This window comes from Lepidochelys olivacea, assembly GCF_965140295.1.
Source record: "Lepidochelys olivacea isolate rLepOli2 genome assembly, chromosome: 9".
NCBI lineage: Eukaryota > Metazoa > Chordata > Testudines > Cheloniidae > Lepidochelys > Lepidochelys olivacea.
Window position 1 is genome coordinate 11,265,115 of NC_140419.1, and position 19,910 is coordinate 11,285,024.

The following is a 19,910-nucleotide window of genomic DNA, read 5'->3' on the forward strand; positions in this document are numbered from 1 at the left end:
ATGAGAAATTGTTTACATCCAAACAAAACATCTGATTTTCACTGAATTAAAAATAAATCATGTAAGTATTTATATTAGTGTTTTTAAAAGTCTTTTCCAACAAACCTATATGTTGGGCCTAAGTGAACCCACAGAATTGCCATTTAAGCAAATTAAATTCTTATATCCATGGTTACATTTGATCATAGACTGATGTTTTATGTAAAGTATAAGTGCCAGATCTTTCATTTACGATTTAACAAATCATTAGAAAGTATCTATAGCCAAGCTAACCATGAACCACAAATCACTGGCCAGATGTATGTTATCTTGGGATGTCGACAATTTAATACAATGTCCGATATGAGAAGTGTCAAGATATTCACAGCGATCAGATACAAAACTCAGAGAAATGATGTAGGGAATAACCTGCAGTAGGTGCAGGGGGTGGGCCTGCATTATAAAAGGTTTTATCCGGCCCTGGCTTTTGAGATTCTTAGAGCACAGCATTCTATGATCAATGGCTGATTTCTGTTTGGCTAAATATCACCATCAATTTACATAAAGGAAACTTCTGGTTGATCACTTGTTGTGGGAAATAATGTTACTGCTTTGGGTACTCACGGCATTCACAGTTAACTAAAGGCCCCAACTTAGAAAAAGGCACTTAAGCACTTATTTAAAATTAAGCATTTGTAAGTGCTTTTCTTAATCAGAGTTTATGTCTCTGTGTTTGTCATGGCTCTGACTTCCACAAGAAAAATCATGACTTGTCAATTTTTTTTTTGGTAGAAGTCATGGGGTTTGTCACCCCAGATAGCTCTTGACTGAGCAAAACTCCATTAATTGTTACTAATTTGGTTCTCCACTGTAGTTAAGGTTCAGATTTCAATGGTTTTAAACTACTAGCTAAATGTTAAGATTAGGATATTTAAAGAGGCCTCAAGGAATTAGGAGGATTTGTGGCACCTTAGAGACTAACAAATTTATCTGAGCATAAGCTTTCGTGAGCTACAGCTCAGGCTTCAAATCCAGACTCCAGCGAGAAACTGCTGAATTGGAATTCATTTGCAAATTGGATACTATTAATTTAGGCTTAAATAGAGACTTGGAGTGGCTAAGTCATTATGCAAGGTAGCCTGTTTCCTCTTGTTTTTTCCTTCCCCCCCCCCCCCAGATGTTCTGGTTTAACTTGGATTTTAACTTGAAGAGTGGTCAGTTTGGATGAGCTATTACCAGCAGGAGAGTGAGTTTGTGTGTGTATGGGGGTGGGGGGGATGTGAGAACCTGGATTTATGCAGGAAATAGCCCAGCTTGATTGTCATGCACATTGTGTAAAGAGTTGTCACTTTGGATGGGCTATCACCAGCAGGAGAGTGAATTTGTGTGGGGGGGTGGAGGGTGAGAAAACCTGGATTTGTGCTGGAAATCACTTTAGATAAGCTATTACCAGCAGGACAGTGGGGTGGGAATAGGTATTGTTTCATATTCTCTGTGTATATATAAAGCCTGCTGCAGTTTCCACGATATGCATCTGAGGAAGTGAGCTGTAGCTCACGAAAGCTTATGCTCTAATAAATTGGTTAGTCTCTAAGGTGCCACAAGTCCTCCTTTTCTTTTTGCGAATAAATTTGTTAGTCTCTAAGGTGCCACAAGTATTCCTTTTCTTTTTGTGAATACAAACTAACACGGCTGCTACTCTGAAACCTAAAGGAATTAGGTATCCAACTCTCATTCAAAGTCAATGGGACTTTCAGTAGAGGCTGATGGCCAGATTTTAAAGGTGTTTAGACACCTAAAGATGCAGAGAGGTATCTAGATGCTTTGAAAATCACGCAAGGCACCTAGCTGCATCTTTAGACACCTAATACCTTTAAAAATCTGGCTCTGAGTTCTTAACTTTCTTAGGTGTTCTTGAAAATCTTATCCTGCACATTTAATTGTAAAATAAAGGATTTTTACTTGACATTTTGCATAATTTTTCATGACAATTTAGTATTAATTAAAATATGGTGAGCCATATGGTGACTTTTCCCTTTTTTAACGAGCATTATGACTTTTGCATTATTTTTACCATGACTTTTTTTTTTTGCCACAACCAGCCTCAGAGAGAACATCAGAGCACACAGACATCACTGCTTCAAACAACAGTGGTGCCACACACACAGACCAAATGGGGAAACAACAGCACTTTTCTACAAACAGAACCATTTGCAATAAAAACTTCCCAAGACAAATCAATCCCTTACATTCACATGTAAAGCAGGAGCATAGAACAGCATGTATTGCAGCACTCACCTTTTCCTTTGCTGCAAAGAGCCCTGCCTTTATTTTTACAGTTCAAAATTGCACAGTACAGTAATGCTATCCCTTCCTCCACCCTTCATGAATTTTTACAACCACAGTGACTGAGCAATAAATATCATGCATTGGTTTTGGGTTATGAACAGATGGAGAGAGAAACGGCCTTGCTGCTGCTTCTGATGAAATGAGTACTTGCAAAGAGATAGAGCAGTGACAGAGTTTAAACTGGTAGAGCACTGTGTGTGTGTGTGTGTGTGTGGTTTTTATATTTTGCCTTTGCACTACAAGGCATTTAGAGAACAGCTCCCCAGCAAGAAACTACTACCATCCATCTATCTTTGCAATGCATCTTGATCTCCCTCAGTCTCTCCACTGCACACCACTGAGGGCTGCTTTATCAGCCTCCTTGCCAGCAGGTGCCAAGTGTTTAAGCTCCCAACCTGGGGAAAAAGATAAAAGCTGGAACAACTTGGATCCTGCTGATTTGCCAAATCTTGCCAACTTCTGGCACCACATTCAAGTTGTACCATCAAAATAGGGAACAAATCTACCCATGCCTGCCTCACCAAAAAACTCTATATCCCAACATACCCCTATGCATGAGTGCCACAGAAACCCAGATCTGGCACATGGATACCAGATTAGTACAATTTTTGGATCTCACCCCAAAATGGCATGCTATGACTAGAGAACAAATATAGTCTCTCCAACTGCACCAAAAATTCATGACTCTGGAATCCTGGCACATGAGTGCTATAAAAACCCAAATCTGACAAATGGATCCTACTGGATCTTAGCACAATTTAGGGTTTGGGGCCAAAAACTGTGATCTAAATAGAAAATAAGTGTAGCTGCTCCTACTCTACAGGAAAAATCTGGATCCTGATGTATTCTGGCCTAATTGCATTGGAAAAATGCATATTTGTTACCTGGATCTTGCCAATTTTTAACCCCAATCTTCAGCATTCTTTCAAATTAGCAAAAAAGTAGCAACTTCCTATGCATCAACAAAATCCAGACCCTGCAGCAAATTTGCACAGCAACACTGGAAAAAACATGTTTCTGGCATCTGGATTCCTACTCCATCCAGCTCCCTAAAATTTATATCCTACTCCCTAAAATTCCAGTTTTAACCCCAGTTAAATAGAGAAGCAGTGAAGCTGCTGCTCCAATTGCACTGCAAAAAATACAGCCCCCCGTCCCCCAATACTTCTCTGCTCAATATAATTTTAAAGACATACAGCTAGCACTTGGACCTGGGTCCCTGAAAGGTTTAGTCCATTTTTTCACCTATATTCCTCAATATTTCCTTCCAGATTTAGAGCAAATGTAGCTAACTTTTCCCATCAGAGATACTTATATCCAATGCATTGTATTTCAAGAGAAGCTTTCATAACCTAAATCTTTTATCTTGAGCTTTATAGATACAGCCCAATTCCATACTATAACACTGAAAAGTGGCAGTCAAACTGAGTTAGCAGGTGTTGATGATCACTTTAGAAGTGGTTTAAATTCATCAACCCTTGACTGATATTTTCAAAGCAGCCTAAGAGATTTAAACAAACACGTTTTTTAATTTTTAAACACCCTTTAATAGAAAACGTGTGTCTAAATCCCTTAGATTCCTTTGAAAATCTTAGCATTTATCTGACACAAGTTTATCTGATATAACAGGATTCTACCTTTGCTGTCTATCTAGAAGGTAAAATTATGGAAGTCTACGTGAAAAAATGGGCTAGACCTTGCTGGATCCAGGTCCATATTTGGATTTTTCAAGGGCTCATGTGCTCAAGGACCAGATGTGTACAGTGGGTTGGGAGCTACTTGGTCACTGTGGACAGTTCTCTGAAAACATCCGCTCAGCCTGCAGCAGCAGTCAAAAAAGCAAACAGAATGTTCGGAACCATTAGGAAAGGGATAAATAGTAAGACAGAAAATATCATAATGCCTCTAAATAAATCCATGGTACCCCCACATCTAGAATATTGTGTGCAAGTCTGGTCACCCTATCTCAAAAAAGATAGAATTGGAAAAGATACACAGAAGGGCAACAAAAATGATTAAAGGTATGGAACAGGTTCAGCTTGGACTAAGGTGGGACCTTGTGAAGGCAGCGGGGCTCGGATGGCGATTTAAAGAGCCTGGGGCTCCAGCCGCTGCAGGGAGCCCAGGGCCATTTAAATCACCAGCCTGGGGAAGCCGGTCCCGCACGGCGCACGGGCTCTTGCCAGTACGCGGGACCGGACCAGCTTACTTTCTCCTCTGCCCACTAGGCTTCAGAATACTTGTATGGGCTTTCTGGATTAAAATATGCTTGTATCCAGCAGAAGCCTGGTGCCAGTTCCAGGTTTTTGCGATGCTCGTGCTCCAGGATACTCCGGGGCCCGGCTATTTTCTAGCGCAGTACGAGCCGATAGACTTGCTCGCTATTTTGATGCAGTAGTTTGGGAGCTTGGGGCCAAAGACCGTCAGGAATCGGCGGGATCCCTCGGGATCCCCCTCGATCCAGCTTTTCCCTCTCTCCCTGGGTTTGCAGACAGAACGTGGGCACCTCACTGGCCGCGCGCGCCGCTCTTGAGAACGTTCCCCGGATGCCGCGCGCTCCCTTCTCTGCAGGGGGAGGGGAGGGAGGCTGTGGCTCCCTCCAGGAGGAGGATGTACGGGAGGGGACGCTTTGGACAGGGAGAGAAATGAAGGAGCCAAGCAGAAAGCCAGAAAGAGTTCGGCTGAAAAGGAGAGGAGAGTTGTAGAGGCTCCAGCGAGAGCAAGAGTTTGCATTCCCTCCTCCTCGTACTCTCTGAGCTCCTGGTTTGCATTGCAAGCTCCCTGCTCTCCTTGTGCCTCAGTCCTGCCTGCCTTCCCTCACAGCACCCCAAGAAGGAACAGCTCCTATGCAGTTTGCAGCACTGCATTAAAAAGAAAGCAGTGCGGGTCACCCAGGGCAGCTGAAAGCAACAAAGCAGCAGTTTCCAGCACAAACTGAGCCCTTTGCAAAAACAATAATTCAGTCTTGGCTCCCTCCCTTTTTTTTTTTTTTTTTTGCAAGTGCATAGTAAAAAAACCCTCCACAACGTGTCGGCCTTAGAGGGATCCGAACCAGGCAAAGCAGAATGTACCAAGGACACATGCAGGTAAGAGGTTGCTAGTAGGCTACCCTATGGGAAGCACGCGTAGCTGGGTCTGGAGAAAGGTGATTCTCTTAAGTTTCTGTGGGATGTCTGTAAGAGGGGAGGGGGAGGTTCTGCTTTCGCACCATGCAACAGGTGAATTGGTGCAATATGATCGTGGCATTCGGAGTTGAGGGAAAAACTCGACCCGGGTTAGCTAAAAAAAGGAGGGATGTGAAAATCTGCCAACTTTATAACTAGGTGAAGTTTGATGTTTATTTGTTCATTTCTTTCGCTTAAACATTTATGTTAATTTATGATCATTCAAATAGGTTCAAGTGATCATTTCAGAGCAAACGTTCGTGGTTTGTTGTCAACTGACCCGCGTCTCTGGCCACCCTCTTGATGCATCCCTCCATGTATGTCATGTGAAGGGCAAACAATAAGGGGAGAGGCAGAGTAAATGCTTTGCAAACTCTGCATATATTTCATTCCACACTAAAGCCATGCATTAATTTCCTCTTATTGCATAGACGCGTTGTGTTCAGAAGTGGTCGGTTTCTGTTCCCTCCTGCTCCATATTATGGGACGGGGATTCATCTCGCTAAGTACCAGGATGACTCTGTAGGGTGGAATTTCAAACACATGTCTAAGCGACTTCAACATTTTAGGTAGAAATCTTGGCTTCTGGTGCTATCGATCTACATCACTGAAGATGCCTCTCCCTGCTGCTAACTCACTAGTGCTTTGGACGTGATTACTGTAACCTTGACTCTCACTCTCCTTCATGTGGCTCTTCCTTAAAAAGCCAGCTGTATGCTGGAGAACAGGAGGAACTAGTAAAGCAGCATAGAAGTTGACACTGACCTCACAAAGCTGTTTCTTTGCATTGGGACCCAATCACGGCTTCTTGTTCATTGAGTTAAACGATCAAACACATTTATTAGTTACAGTGGCACCAGTCTGGCATGTAGCATGTGTGAGTGTCAAGGATGTTTACATAGCAACTGCAGTACAGTACTAGTAAGTACTGTTTTGTGTGATTCTGAATGCAATGTTTCAAGACATGTGGAACAGTTACTACAGACTTAAGTCAATGTCAAACTTTGTATAACAAACAAGTTAAATAACTACCCTGATTCAGCACCCTCTACTTTCCAAAACTGAATGTAGACTAGTTGCTGCCTTCCACTTAATTGTATTACTTAATCTCTGCAAATGATAACTGTTGTGTCATACTATTATTTGTGATTAAAGAATAAATAGGATTTAACAAGAAAATTAATAGGTGGAAATAAGCATACTGCTACTTTTTAGGTTAGAAGTAGGTTAAAGTGTGTATTGTTTTACAGTAACACAAAAATAGTTGTATAAATAATATGACTGACTTTGGACAGTGGGCAAAGTATATTTGTATCATTATACAAAGTAGAGTTATTTTGTTGTGAAGAATAAATTGTAAACTTTGAATAAATATATTACAAATGTTAAAAGGGAAATGTGATGGTGTATTGATATCCTTGGCAATTTCAGTATATTACATGAGTCATAAAACAGGACAGTTTAACAACTACTATTTTCAAAATTAATTTAGCACTAGAGTTATAATAGAAAAATCAGATCTAAACATACAAACATTTTCTAATAAAATACACAACTTTTAAAAGCATTTTGCTGGTAGTTAGGCTAATGTCACTAATCAAAAATTAACTAAACACTAACCAACCTCACTTACAAAGCTTACTGAATTAAAAATTATATTCAGTATATTTGTCAAATGTAACAAACAAAGAAACAACTTGTCCAATTAAGCTCTTTAATGCAGTTTTGTTCTGCTGCTGTCCCGACAGGAATCATTAAGATCCTTAAGGGTACCAGTAAAAAGACTAAAAAAAGCTTTTATAAAGCATCTTCATAATTAGTAACTGCTTAATTATTGAGTTTTTAAGTGAGTCAGACAAAGAAAAATAAAGAATTAATCTATAATGGGCTGATCTCCTATGAAGTTTATTTAAACCACCTTGGAAGGCAAACTACCAGTTTTATGCAACTACAGTATCCACCCAGGTACCGACAAAAAATGCCGAAGCATCACAGGCACTTCATGTCCTTTTGGGTCTACTTTGTTCTTCTTCAAAGTGAACTAGTCAGTGAAATATGGTAACAGTTCTGCTAACTTTGGGGAACGCTATGATAATTGGAAATGCTTACATCTCTCTGTCACTAGTTCATCATCTACAAATTATGCAGTATATAAAATTGCTTAAAAGTCGGCACCTAAATAAAACCAGTCAAGTTTTAAGAGTTCCTGAGCACTCATAGCGCCCATTGGTTTAAAGGGAAGCATACACCTAAGCGTTTTGTTGAACTGGGGCCTAAATATGGATTTAAGTAGCTAATTTTAGGCACATATATTTGAAAATATTGGCCACTCTATATAACATCTGATCCTGCGCTCCTTACTCAGACAAAACTCCCACTGAAGTCACTGATGGTGGAATAATGCAGGATTACATCCATTCTTATGCATAAACTCCAGCATGCTAATACTCATTTTCCTTTTTCTCTAGGTCTTGCCCTTCTACATAAAACTAGAATTTACAGAAAAATTTCTCAAGTCCAATTACTTTAATATGAATGTTTACAAATGCAATGTTTTATTAAGCAATTGTTGCGATTCAATTATGTTCTTGGAAAACTTTTGCACGATGTAAACATTTACACATACAACAATATAATGAATGACATTTGTTTATTATATAGATTGAGAATTTACCCATTTTGCATATTCACACTGAGCCCAACCTGTAGTTTTCCTTTGAATGCAATAAACACTGCAAGACTAGCTTAAATGAGCCCTGATTCAGGAAAGCACTTAAGCACATGCTGAACTTTAAGCTTGTGCTCATGCCCTACTAAAGTCAGGCACATACTTAAGAGATTTGCTAAATCAGAGCCATAACATACTAGTGTCTACTTTTTGAATTATTACTTTATAGTACATGCAGTATTTGAAATGTTACAAGGAATTCCAGAAAATGACTCCGTTTTAAAAAAGTTCTTTTTTCTTGTAAGTCTTGGGTTTAGATTCCTCTCTCATTCTTTTTAGAACTTATCCCTCAAATACCAAGCTGGGTATGTGTCCTCTCTTAGTGCTCACATGTGCAGCTTTGTATGGGGCAAAATAAGCAAGATGCAGGGCCACTGCAGCCTTGATATATGCAAGTGCAGTTCCAGTTTAACCAGTGCTTACTCCTGTTTTTTTCTTAATTTCATGCCACTTCATTTATTATTTCAACAAAGAAATATTAGGGAAATCCTAAACAAGTTATGAAGGGAAATGTAGTTTTGAAAGAAAGGCATATTATAGGTGTAATCCACTTTCCACTGCTACATCACATTTTTACAGCAAAATTCTATGCTACTTGTGCACCCCAAATCAAAGGGTGAGAGGAAAGCAGAATTGAACCTTTCAAGGCAGTCAGAAAGACACAAAGAGACAATACTCAGAGAAGTGCATGACCTAGCTCCTTCAAAGCCATTTCACTATAATTTAAATAAGCAAACATATCTTAATATTATTTAAGTAACTTTTAAGGCCCATATTATTTACCAGATCAAACCTCTCCTTTTCAACAGTGCGCTGTCCACGATGTAAAAGGTATTGACATATTTTCTAAGATAGATATTAGCTACTCTTCTGAGGCCTGTTCCTTTGGTGGGGACTTTTGCAGGATGAGAGAACTTCAGGATAGACCCATGGACCATTAAATTAGGTTCCAATCTGGCAAACATTTACACAAGTGCATACTTTTACTCACTTGAGTAGAGTTAAAACCCTACATAGGTGATTGCAGGATCAAGGCCTTAGTCACCTTCTAAAATCATTTTAGAACTTAAAATCTGTTGCAAAGCTTTTACATTTTATTGGACACTGTGTGTGCCACTGCCCTGGGGTCAGACCTATCTCTGAGCTTCATGGGAGTTTCAGGCATGGAGTGAAGGTAAGTTATGACTGTCGGGTAGGATTTTTAACAACGTGATGTATTTACTTAACTCAGCTCCCATTGGAATCAGTAGTAGAAGTCCCACATCAGTGGGAGGGGAGTTAGGCCAGTGTGAATGCTTTTGAAAATCCCACCCTTAGACCTTTACTCATTCATCTTTCCAGAAAATAGATTTTTGAACAAAAAGAGCTGGCATGGTATTTCATGTGTGTAGCTAAGTGGCACTGCTGTGTTTGGAGGTGCCACATGTCAGGTAAAGCAGAGATCCTGACCACTTGTAGTTATTAACATTCCCCTGGCAATTTTGCAAGAACATAGTATTAGCTCTGATGTTCTGGCCAAGTTCCAAATCAGATAATTACATTCAGTCTCCCTAATTTTTCCCTGAACTGATAATTGCATAGGTTATCCACTTCCTGTCCCTGTTAGACAGCCTGCCTGTGCGCTGCTGAAGAGTTGCTGTGTTGTTCCCTAGAGGTGGCTGAATTTCAGTTATGGATTAAATGATCCATGTGCATCATTTGCATTTCAGTTGAAGGATCCCGTTCTGCAAATACATACACATAGGACTTCTGTGGGTCTACTGATGTGAACAGAGTTATCTATGTGTAAAAGTGCTTTCAGGATCAGGCTCAAAATGGGTGAAGTACTTTGGGGGCCTTTTGACATATAGACCAGGTTCCCCCATGGTCTTTAAAGACGTTTAATCTGGTAGGCTAATTTCAACAGCTCTGTTTAAATAGTTAGTTAGGCATGTTGCTCTTGTAGTGGAGTGAAATACCTGTCATGTTTTCATTGTTTTGATCTGAGTAACAGATGTTGTGTAAAGTACAATTATCCAGAACTAAGAAAACACTAACAGTCCAAATTCTGACTGGTACTTGGAAACGGGTGTAGTGGACTCCCAAATAGGTGCACATAAAAGCAAGATTAATATTTGCCTGTATCTTTGCCAAGACCAACATCCTCACATAATCTAAGAGCAGGTACAGTCTGTTCAAGGGATGTGCATATAAGCCATAGCCAATTTGAGGATGTATGTACATCTGTGGATGGATTATATCCCCTGATCAGTAGGTTATGTCCTGTAATGTAAATCTCCTGTCCTGTGGAAAAGCTTCCCAGCTCCTGTATGCCAAAAATATGCAGCACCTTTGTGCAGCACCAGTCAGAATTTGGCCCATATAATCTATATTGTTTTTCTTCATATTGATAATTCTGGTTTCCTTGAGTTAGCTCCAAAAGGCTGCAGAGGGAAACATTAGCATTTGCCTTGTTAATTATGTGATCCTCTAATCAAACCAGTGAAGAGCATGGTGATTAGGTCTGAACAACCACGGGCCCAAATTTTCCCTCATTTACACAAATGGAACTCCCACTGTTTTCAGTGGGAGTTGCACCGATATAAGTAAGGACAGCATTGGCATCTTGGTCCTTTTTGCCTTTAACCATGGTTTCTTCTTGTCACCAGCCTGGTTCAAAGTTACCAACTGTCCTGTGTGGCAACAGCAAAGCTTTTGTGAATTGCTTTTTCTAATCCAACCGCTTTTTCAATTGGTATTTGTATCAAGGAAAGAGGTTAGTGAACACACATTCATTAAAACAACAAGGGAGTCCGGTGGCACCTTAAAGACTAACAGATTTATTTGGGCATAAGCTTTCGTGGGTAAAAACCTGAAGAAGTGGGGTTTTTACCCACAAAATCTTATGCCCAGATAAATCTGTTAGTCTTTAAAGTGCCACCAGACTCCTTGTTGTTTTTGTGGATACAGACTAACACGGCTACCCCCTGATACTTGACACATTCATTGTTCATTATAAGTGGATTGAGAGAGAATTTTTCCCTGCTAAAGCCTACCCTCAAATGCTCATATCAGTGTGTCAAGAAGATATAAATAACATACTCCCTTTGCAGATTAGAGTTAAAAACACTGAGTTTACACCGCTCAATTTTACTAACATAAGCATGGGATAAAGACACACTGCAGCATTGCAGGGGGCATTAAATAAAATTGATAGAAAGCATCAGATTTTGCATAGTGGGCCTATTAGTGCCTTTTAAACTCAAGGGTGACACCAATTAAAAACCAAGAAACCCTGAAAGAAAGTTGTTTTTAGGGTTTTAAACAGAAGAACCGAAGAATACTGGGTTTGTAGAGTGCCCACAATAATCCTCACTGGGACCTTTGGGCGTTACTGCAGTAGAAACAATTAATAAAATAACAACAGTAACGTTGCTCTACATGAGTACCAGAGTGATGAGTTATTTCTGTTGCAATTCACTGAAGTTTGGCAGTGAAGGTAACTTTTCCACTTATAGATTTCCATTGTAGAAGAAATGTTATACCAGTTACCCGAGACCTGATTCTGTTTGCAGTTAAGTGAACTGAAGAACTCTTACTAACTTCAGTAGAAGTAGCAGCAGACCCTGACTCCTGGTTTTTAGGAGAATGATTAGGTGAACTTACCTCATATTAAATAGTAAGGACCTCAGTGAATTTAATCAGGTATTTAATGGCTCATATATATTTTTTAGCTAATATGTGATATAAAAGCAAGTACACAATCAATATAAATGTAGGCCTAGTTTAGTTGGTTCATCAGACCTTAGAATAACCCTTTTTCAGTAACGAGTGCAAAACAATGTTTTTGGCTTTCTTAATATCCTGTTATTTCACTTCTGGAATGTCCCATCTTTGGGTATGATGGTCCAAGGATGAAGTAACAGAGAGAGGTTACAATAGTCCAGCCAAATATAACCAGGGTAAACAAAGAAAATTTCCAAAGTCCCAAAAGTCACTGTCATATATTAAGATTGATAGTTTTGTTATTGCTAATAAGTTATATAATTTAGGGTGTAATGCAGAATCTCATATTTGCTCATAAAACATTATTAGTTATTAATATGTAATGAATCAGAGGAGAGGAGTGTTGATAGAAGTAGGGTATCATCTTGGGTATAAAAGAGAGTACTGAGATGTAAGTTTTTACCTTTGTTTGTGTAGAGCCTTGTCTGTGTACAACCGTGTGTCTATATACTCAGCTAGATCAATGGCTGGTCACCTTTAACAGATCACTGGGGTGTGGCTCTTTGTACCTATGCTGACATAAACCTGTTTCTTGGATCTGAACTCTAGAGTTAGCAGTGGTTTTGTCTGCCATAACAAGCAGTGGTTCTTTGGTTTGCTGGGTTTGTAAGGTAACCTGTGGGCCTGGTTAGTGGCTCTGAAAAACATCCTTACACGGTTCAATAAGGCCAAAATCCTGGCTCAGTCCACGAGCTGGATGAGAAGAATCTCCCCACTGAGGCCATGAAACAGAGGTGAAGCCCCTTCACAGCTGTTGTCCTAGCTTCAGGGCTAGAGTAGCCTCCATAAAGCTTACACACCCTCTGCAAAGAGGACAATAATTGATGGATTCATGGGGCAGCTGATCCACTGGCCCCACTCCAAAACCTTCTTGTTTGTCCTCCAAGGAGCTGATCTCTGCAATGCAGACTCCCCTCTGGAGAATCCCCCCATTCTCTCCTCTCTCCCACTTAACTGAACTGAGCTACTTTTAGTGGGACCTATGTTAGTGGGAAAGGGAGAAGAATTTTCCCTTGAGGGCTAACCTCAATAGTTCTTACTTGAGAAGTTAAGTCAATGAGAGCTTTCCCCCATAAGGAAGTCCACATCAACCAAGTGGTGCATATGGGAAATTTGGGGTTTTAAATCACCACTTGACAATTGCTAATAACATTTTTTTCTGGTCAAGAATCTGAGGTTCCAATAGGTTATTGCACTGATGCTTTTAACAGATCATAATTATTTACAAAATGTTGCAGGGCCAGATTTTCAAAGGTATTTAGGTGCCTAAAGCACCTATACCCCATTGAGTTCCATGGTGAAAATCCCACTAGACGAGTATCTGCATCTTTAGGTGTCTAACTACCTTTAAAGATACGGCCTGCTGTATCTTTGCCAAATAACTGCAAAGTCCCATATTTCTCTGAACTTAGGAAGAGAGACCTAGAATGTTTCATACTGTTTTTAGTAAATGATCATACAACACCACTGTGAGATGATCATGAAGGAAAGTGCTTATATCACATTAGTAAATTCCAAAACAATTTAGGAAATTCTTAGTGCACTCTTAAGTATGTATATTTCTGTGTGTATACACACACAAATTTATTTTAATAGCAGCAAAGATGTGAGTGTAAAAAGGGCCTGATCCAAAGCCCATTGATATCAGTCGGAGTCTATGCACTGATTTCAGTAACTTCTGGATCAGGCCCAAAAGGGAAGTGGGCCTTTCCCCATCCTTCTTGTACCCCTGCACCGGAACAAGGCACAATCTTAATCCTTTTGCACTTCAGGAAAAGCTTCAGGACTCTAGCGCCAACAGGAGCAGAAAACCAGTAGAGGGGAAAGGAAAAATGGGCTGGGGAATGGGAAGTGTACAGTGGATGTTATTAAAGGGTCTAGCAGATGCTGCTGTTGATGCTGCTGTTGCTCTTCCAGAGCTCCTCGTGATGTTTTGCCCTAGGAGCTGCTGTCGGTGCACTGTCCCTTCTCATCTCTGCAACCCCTCTAATGAGGATAGTGGCATTAAGCCATTGTCTAGCCCATAATATTCTTATAATAAATCTTTTGTATGTGTATAACAAGAGCTAGAATGAGAAAGAAGCCAAGCAGTAATAAAAACGTAATAGAGTCAGTGGTGGTAGGGATTTATACTGGTCTGATGAGAACAGATTTTAGCCCATAGTGTGCAGAGTACATTTATGGCTTTGTATAAATGATTTATTCATTATTTTATCAAAGAGTCTTAATAATAAAAGTAGAGTATGATGATTATTATCTAAAGCGTGTTATTTTGAACAAGAGAACTCAAACTGCTCTGTCTTGCAACCCTTGCCCAGGAAAGTCTCCAGCTGAACTCAGCTGGAATCTTTTCTTTGAAGGGATCAGAGGAGCATTTCTCAAAGTCATTTCAAATTTACTTTCCAGTGTGACAGACAGAAGCTCCAGGCACGATTCAGATTCATAAAAACTACCTAGTGTTCAGTCTCTCCATTTTCTGTACCATATCAGATCTTGTTGATCATATTTGGCATCCCCTCGAGTATCAGACAGAATGACTGTGTTCATCATCATGCCATCACCTCTTGAGAACAGCTACAGCATTACATCCTTGCATATTTTAGTTACCAGTGGTTGCTGTATTATGGTTCACTGAAGCATTGTTCTGCTGTTTGTTTCTCATAAGTTGCAGGAGTGAAACCAGCAAAGGAGTTCCAAATATCTGAGATCATTACCTAATGGCTGTTCAAGGTCTTGGGAAAAGCATAGTGCTAAAGAGTCTCTGGTTTGCTGTATAAAAAGCTTCATTTAGCAAATGCCCAGGATGGTTCTTGAAGGGTTAACAGTTCCCTTCTGATCAGTATGAGCAGTGTGAATGATTATGTAATAGTAATTGTTTTTAATTATGTAGGTTGCAGTTGTGGATCATGCATTGATACACTAGACAAATTAACCTTGTACAATTTGGTGGCAGAAGAATGATTTTGAGTCACGTCTCTGCAGTTATCAAATAACAGCAGAATTTCCGTGCCTGAAGATTTGCTGTCCAACTTTTTACTCTTACCTTCATAGTCTGAGCTAGACAAATACTACAAAACAAGTTTCAGATCAATTCCCAAATAGCTGTTTGGGTTAGCCAAGATCAGTGTCATGAGAACGTTGGTGCAAGCATGGTTTTGTTAACACACATTTGGGGAATGGTTGTACTTCATGCAGATGCAGAGATTCTCATGTGAACACAGGTATTTAACATGCAAATGGGATTATTCACTCTATGCTATTCCTCTATGTTCACATCCTTGATTACACTTCAATAGAATCATAGAATCATAGAATATCAGGGTTGGAAGGGACCTCAGGAGGTCATCTAGTCCAACCCGCTGCTCAAAAGCAGGACCCATCCCCAATTAAATCATCCCAGCCAGGGCTTTGTCAAGCCTGACCTTAAAAACTTCTAAGGAAGGAGATTCCACCACCTCCCTAGGCAACGCATTCCAGTGTTTCACCACCCTCCTAGCGAAAAAGTTTTTCCTAATATCCAACCTAAACCTCCCCCACTGCAACTTGAGACCATTACTCTTTGTCCTGTCCTCTTCCACCACTGAGAATAGTCTAGAACCATCCTCTCTGGAACCACCTCTCAGGTAGTTGAAAGCAGCTATCAAATCCCCCCTCATTCTTCTCTTCCGCAGACTAAACAATCCCAGTTCCCTCAGCCTCTCCTCATAAGTCATGTGTTCCAGACCCCTAATCATTTTTGTTGCCCTTCGCTGGACTCTTTCCAATTTATCCACATCCTTCTTGTAGTGTGGGGCCCAAAACTGGACACAGTACTCCAGATGAGGCCTCACCAATGTCGAATAGAGGGGGACGATCACGTCCCTCAATCTGCTCGCTATGCCCCTACTTATACATCCCAAAATGCCATTGGCCTTCTTGGCAACAAGGGCACACTGCTGACTCATATCCAGCTTCTCGTCCACTGTCACCCCTAGGTCCTTTTCCGCAATAATCCAATTAGGCAACAGAAACAATATCATGTTATTTAGGCAACCAGTCACACACCACAGATTATGAATACAAGGAGAAATAGTTGAGGATATAGTCAGAACAAGTAGTTTGTGAACAACCCATTGGCTGAAATGCAGTCAAAAAGTGAACAATTATGAAAAACTGAGAATTCATGAATGGGAAAAAATGGTTTGCTCTGAACGGCTGCACAGATCCATGCAGAATGCACTGGAATGCGTACCTTACACTAAGGCTCATTTAAACAATCCAGGCTTTTTTAGACTTACTAACTCAAAACTACTTAAGCTCCTGTACAATACTTTGCATCTATCACTGCTGACATGCATTCTTTAGTTTCTTGACTTCCTTGCAAGACCATCAGTTCTAAAAAGTTAAGATCCGAATTGTCATAACAGCAGGAGAGAAAATAGTTGCTTCAACTGCGTTAACGTGTCTTTTGGATAGTGGTCATCAGGGAGTGCAAAAGCAATACAGTCACACTCATTTAAAACTGGAAAATTAGCACCAGTTGTTTCATCGTGACATTTATACACTAGATTATGCTTTATGCTCTGTCTTCAGAACCAGACAGATGATATCTGGAATACTATTTCCATTTCAACTGGCAGCCTTTTAAAAACATATCTATTAGAGAACTCCTGCTATTTCGTGGAAGTCTTTGAAAACTTTGCTTCTAGAGGCAGTTCTGCTTATATAGCATATATTGTTTGTCTTTCTCTTCCCTGAATGTATATTACTGAGACTGTGTGAATGGCAACAGGATCATTGCTTCTTGAGAGTTCATCCGCTCCTACCACTTGTTTCTTCTCCTTATGCCACTAAATCCTATTGATAAAAAACCATAAATAAATTACAGAGAATGAGCTAAATCCTGCTCTCATTTACATCAGTACAGCCCCACTGATCAGTGGACTAAATTCTGAGCAGGTGCCATTCAGTTCACTTGCAGAGTTTCACGCACTTCCATGAGGTCACAACTGGATGTTGTGAGAACGCTGTGGTGTAACTGGAAACGAAATTTGGCCCATTTTCTGAAATATGGGTTCCAAAATGGGTTATTTATCACAGCTTTCTGCCTTGCGTCAGCTGCTTAATGCTGACTCAGCTAGCAGCAACCTGTGGCCATGTGCTTCAAGATTCCTTTGGAAAAGATTCCATTGTGCTCTAGGGTAAACCTTGGCCTCACTGAAATCAGTGGCGAAGTTCCCATTGACGTCAGTGGAGCCAGGATTTCACCCTAGAATTTTTCATAGCAGGGGTATAAAACACTCCAGTTTTCTTTTCTCGAGAGATTTTTTTTAAGAGACAGACCATACAGGACACCTTCATTTTGTGCAGTTTGGCATTCCCCTTTCTTGACAAACTAAGATTAAATTGCTTTTAATTAACCTCTTTTCAAAAATCCTCTAACTAGCTTTTTATATGGACCCATCACAATGCCTGTGGCATATGGCATCATGCTTTGCTTGAAACCTATTTGGTAAAGAGGAAAATTCTCTGCATGAGCATACATAACTGAAAGCATCCAGGGCTACAAGGGACTTTTAATTGCCTCTCTCTCTCTCTCTCTCTCTCACTCTCTCTCTCTTTCTAGATTACTAGATGCACAAATTAAAAAAATATATATTTCCACAGCTATAAAGTATGAGGGTTATAGATTACTGATGCTAAGCAGTGATGGATGGCTTCTCTTGTATAGGAATACATAGACAAATAACTAGTACATCACTGGGCCAAAATCAGCCATGAGGATTTGTGCCTGCTCAGACCATATCTGTATTTGGTCCATTAGCTGCTTTCTACGTAAACAGTATGAAGGGGCATAGGAATAAAATACTGGTAATAGACAATGATTTGGGATCTTTTAAAAATGATCTATCCAGTCAGCAATCTATGTGAGAGATGCATCCTAGGTGATGTCTAAGGTAGTTTGTCTTTATAACTTAGTTGGGAGATACACATAATCTCTATTATGCAACTGATGTGAAACTGGTGCTTATTGATCTGATTTGCCCAATACAAGGTATGGCATTCTGGCTGGGGTGTAGAGAAGAAAAGAGAGTGTGAAGACTGAAATGTAAAGCCAGGTCTGTTGTGTGGCACTGGAGGGGTTCTCCCTATCTCTCCTTTTCAATGTCTGAGTAAATGTCGTGCTTTTGAAGGTGCTGCACAGCACCGTGAGGAGCCTGATAATCTGTTCATTCAAAGAGAGTGAAACTCACCCTAGTTGTGCAGGTGCAAGGCCTCCACACCCCTTAAGCTCTGCAAGGGAACTGCACACGGGTGCTGCCTACTAAGTAGCTGCACAGCATGTCCCAAGCATGCTGTGGGATTGGTCTCCATTCCAGTCCTGTGGAGGTTAGCGTGGAAGGCCATGCTGGAGGCAGGTTAAGGTGGTCCAGGAGTGGGCCAAAGGAGAAGGGCCATGGATCTGCATTTACACAGATTCAGTGTTACCAGTAAAAAATGCAACTGGTACAGAAGCATTGCAACCACTATTCCAACCCATAGGCTGAACTATTGCACTGGGTTTATTGGGAGTGGGGGAAACTCACCTCTCCAACCATCCAAGACTTCACCCACATAGGACCTGAAACATCCAGCTTTATGTGAATGGAGTGAATTTACCCAGAAAGATTGAAAAGAACATTTAGCCACAGGCACAGTGAGTGGTAGTGAAAGATGTCACACGTGAACCTCACCCTAACGTAAAGAGACCACCTCTAGGGGAAAGGTTTTTCTGGTCGCCATGGCCCATAGAACCCTTGTCCTCTCTGCTGCAAGTGCCATCAAGGGTACAAGTTATGATACTGGTTTTGGGTGGTGTGGATACATGTCTATTAGGAATTGGATTGAACCCACCATCTAGTTATATGTGCCAACTGGTTGGGGTTCAATGGCCTAAGGGCTGGTCTATGCACCATTTTCATACTTCTATCAGTTTAGGAACTGGTATAGGTAAAGTGGTACAAGCCTCTAGTGTGGACATAGTTAGGCCATGTAAAGATGCTTGTAGCAGTATAGCTTATTAATTGATTGTATAAGCTGTAATAATATATGCACTTTGATACCAGTATAACTCTGTCCACACTAGGGGGTTGTATCGCCTCAATTATCAGTTTCTAAACCAATATATTAATACCGATACAAAAACAGTGTATAAACCAGCCCTAAGAGATGGGAAAAGAGGCTCACAGAAGACTTCAGTGGGACTGTTTGCATGAATAAGTGGTATATAGGATGAGTACATGTTACAGAACTGGACGCAAAGTAATTAATGAAAATAAAACTGTGCACAGGAATGATTATTGCATAATGAAAGAAAGTAAAATTGGAAAGGAATGTTGAAGTAAATGGAGTAAATTTAGAGCCCAATTTTTACACTAGTAAAGGTAAAAGTATTTGGCCATCGATAAAATCTAATGTAAAATATGCATTTTTAAAGGCCATTAGAGGCAGGAGGAGGAAGTTAGTGACAGATGAGCAGATGTTACTCAATGAACACTTCGCATCAGTAATTTTAAAAGAAGCTGAAGGTCACATTTCCTAGCTTGGGATTCATTATTTTTCTGGAGAAGGGGGATGTGTGTGAAATGTTAAATGTCTTTATTATTGTACAAGGAAGAGAAGCCATTGACACCTGGCACCAAGCCCAGTTGGCTTTGGGTTTATGTCTTACTTTAAATAAATGTCCCTTCCTTTTAGCTTGAGGATCTATATCTCAGACAAATAGGAAGGATGGTCCAGTGGTTAAGGCACTAGCCTATTGAAACCTGGTTTCAAAGCCCTTCTCTGCCACAGGCTTCCTGTGTGACTTTGTGTAAGTTACTTTGGACCTCAGTTCCCCAGTGGTAACACTGGGGATCATGGTACTTCCCTACATCACAAGGATGTTGTGAGTATAAATACATTAA

At 40.3% G+C, this 19,910-nt stretch overlaps 1 protein-coding gene across 1 annotated transcript in view; it reads left to right on the forward strand.

Moving 5' to 3' along the window:
* Nucleotides 1–4,731: 4,731 nt before the first annotated feature.
* Nucleotides 4,732–19,910, forward strand: part of PEX5L (peroxisomal biogenesis factor 5 like) — a 174,452-nt gene continuing 159,273 nt past the window's right edge. Inside the window, exon 1 of the mRNA XM_084638682.1 lies at nt 4,732–5,414. Within this exon, the coding sequence (XP_084494808.1) occupies nt 5,394–5,414 (21 nt within the window). The 5' untranslated portion in view covers nt 4,732–5,393. The remainder of the gene's footprint in view (nt 5,415–19,910) is intronic.